The following is a 2,414-nucleotide window of genomic DNA, read 5'->3' on the forward strand; positions in this document are numbered from 1 at the left end:
TAGATAGATACATCAGATATAGATTGATTGAAGATGAAAAGATAGGCGTCGAGACTATATCTGGATACCGCCATCGGGGGTAATGGCGTATAGATAAGACGACAGGCGGTTCGCAGTACATGTGTCGAATTATCATGATGAGAGAAGGTGCACAGGTTGGAGAATAAAGTAGAAAAGAAGTCAAAATGAGAGGAGAAGGGAAGTAAAGAGAGAGAGAGGGAGAGAGAAGAAACGAGCTTCGACGTTCAGTTTATATCTGTAGCTTAGTCGCCTTACATGGAATTTCGAGACCTTGGAGAGATATAGTAGAGCATCGAAGACATCGCCGAGGGGTGTATCTTCTTTATCATAACGTAAACAGTCAGCCAGTCTTTTCACGTACTGAAGCTTTCCCTAAAGACAACGAAAAGAAAGAGAAGAAGAATACAGTACTACAGGAAAGTATTATAAAGCTGCTTAGCTGGAAGAAGACATAGTCATTTCCAGCCGTGATATACATGTATAGAGAGAGACGGATGATGTTTCTATTCTATCTGTATATAGACATATGAAAAACGTGTAAGACACTCACAGAACGCGGGAGGGGCAAGTCGTGGTAGTGCTAGTAAAGAAGACGATCTTCCTTTTCCTTCAACACACACAATGGTAGGTAGATAGATAGATACCACGCATGCCAACTGAAAATATAGAATCGTGGCAGTAGAGGGCCTTCCTTTCTCCTAATGTTGTCAGAAGAAAGAAGAATTTTTCCATCTTCATGAGTTCCGAGGTCGAAAATATCTTTAGAGCTGTACATAGACCTAGCGCCTATGTTTCGAACAGTTAATTACGACTCGCTTTTGTCTGGAAACGTTTAGATGCATCGAGAGAGGAGGAGGAGAAGCGAGGAAGATACACGCATATGTATCACCTATGCATGTATACACATATAAGATGGTATCTATATTTAGATATATATAAGTGTATGCCTGGAAAATATACGTGCAAAGAATGCCGAAGAAGGAAGGAGAGAGGAGAGTGAGCTACCCAACTGATGGACGCGTCTCGACTTGAATAGACGAAAAGTGACACAAGAAATGCAGTCTGTCTACATATGCTAAAGAAATGCATGCACGCATATGTGTATAGACATTTCCCACATCAAGGGCCAAGAGCCATATTGTGACGCTCGCGCTGGACTGAGAGTGTAGAACTAGTATACGTATACATATATATATATATGTATCTAGATTGATCCACTCCTCACTCATTGATCTTACAGAAGAAGAAGAAGAAGAAAAAGAGGAAGAAGGAGGAGGCTGATGTGTTTTTGAGAAGAAGGCATCCCATGGCAATCGAAAGGCGTCAAGAGCATCAGAATTCTCTGAAGATTGTAGATGCGTCTCTCTCTCTTTCCCCCCGTGTAATAGAGCCTTGACAAAGTATCTACAAGAATCCCACACACAACCAAATCACGAGATCTTATCACACCTACTGCCAAAAACGAAACCCAAATGTAGACGGCAAGAACACCTAAGTTTAGACATGTATATATAGATGTACGTAGGTGTACACATATAGATCTACACCGGTGTATGTACATCTGTACGCAGACACATATCGTCTTTGGAGCCATGTGAAGGGTAGGCGTATGCAGAAAAGAAGCTTCGCTTCATAGCATCGAACTTGATGCGCGTCAGAAGTGCCCATTCATCTGTCCTGTACTGCGCGTGCAGCAGGCCATAGATAGATAGGAGTTCCTTGTAGAGATCAAACGAGATTTCCATACACCCCGGCCCCGCAGCCCTTCTTTAGCCCGAGGTCTGCAAGAGAAATGGAGTGGTGTATACAATTATACTCTCTCTCTCCTCATAGCCTCTCAATGCCACATGCCCTTTACGAAAGAATGAAGGCACTCTCTTTCCTATCACTCGTTGCGAGGGGTATCTAAGCTAATATATTCAAGATCCTCCTCCACCCATTAACACATATAGATGTAATCTGCTTCCTGTACATAAAGAGGGAATGTTCTGCTTTGCACATCGTATATACGAGGAGCGATATGGGTCTTCAGCAGATATAGAGAAACAGACTGTAAAAGTAGCCGTCCATCTGTCTGTTTGTGTCTACATGTGCATGCGCGCGTTACTAGCCGTGTAGATAGATAGGCATGCTTCTATGCTGGATCATCACCACATCAAGTCTGAAGAGACAAATACAAATGAAAGACTGATACTATGACTGCAGATACACCATATCAACTCATACCTGTTCGAGAGTAAGGACACTCTAGGTGAGAAGGACGTAAGAAGTTCCAGAGGGAGAAGCAGCAAGAAATTAAGATTGGGGAAGTAGAAAGAAAGTCAGCGGATCTTGTGTGGCTTTAAGAACATCCGGAAGAAATCTTCTTGGCTCAATAGATAGATAGATAGATA

The 2,414-nt window shown here is 42.4% G+C and overlaps 1 protein-coding gene across 1 annotated transcript in view; it reads right to left on the reverse strand.

Moving 5' to 3' along the window:
• Positions 1-276: 276 nt before the first annotated feature.
• The window catches only part of CSUI_006530 (tetratricopeptide repeat-containing protein), a gene marked incomplete at its 3' end in the record, with an annotated part of 16,731 nt that continues 14,593 nt past the window's right edge, over positions 277-2,414 (reverse strand). The window contains exons 14-15 of the mRNA XM_068066686.1: positions 1,260-1,425; positions 277-393 (exon numbers count right to left, since the gene is read on the reverse strand). Of these exons, the coding sequence (XP_067921334.1) occupies positions 277-393; positions 1,260-1,425 (283 nt within the window). The remainder of the gene's footprint in view (positions 394-1,259; positions 1,426-2,414) is intronic.

The sequence above is a fragment of the Cystoisospora suis genome (genome assembly GCF_002600585.1).
Source record: "Cystoisospora suis strain Wien I chromosome Unknown contig_3318, whole genome shotgun sequence".
Classification (NCBI taxonomy): domain Eukaryota; phylum Apicomplexa; class Conoidasida; order Eucoccidiorida; family Sarcocystidae; genus Cystoisospora; species Cystoisospora suis.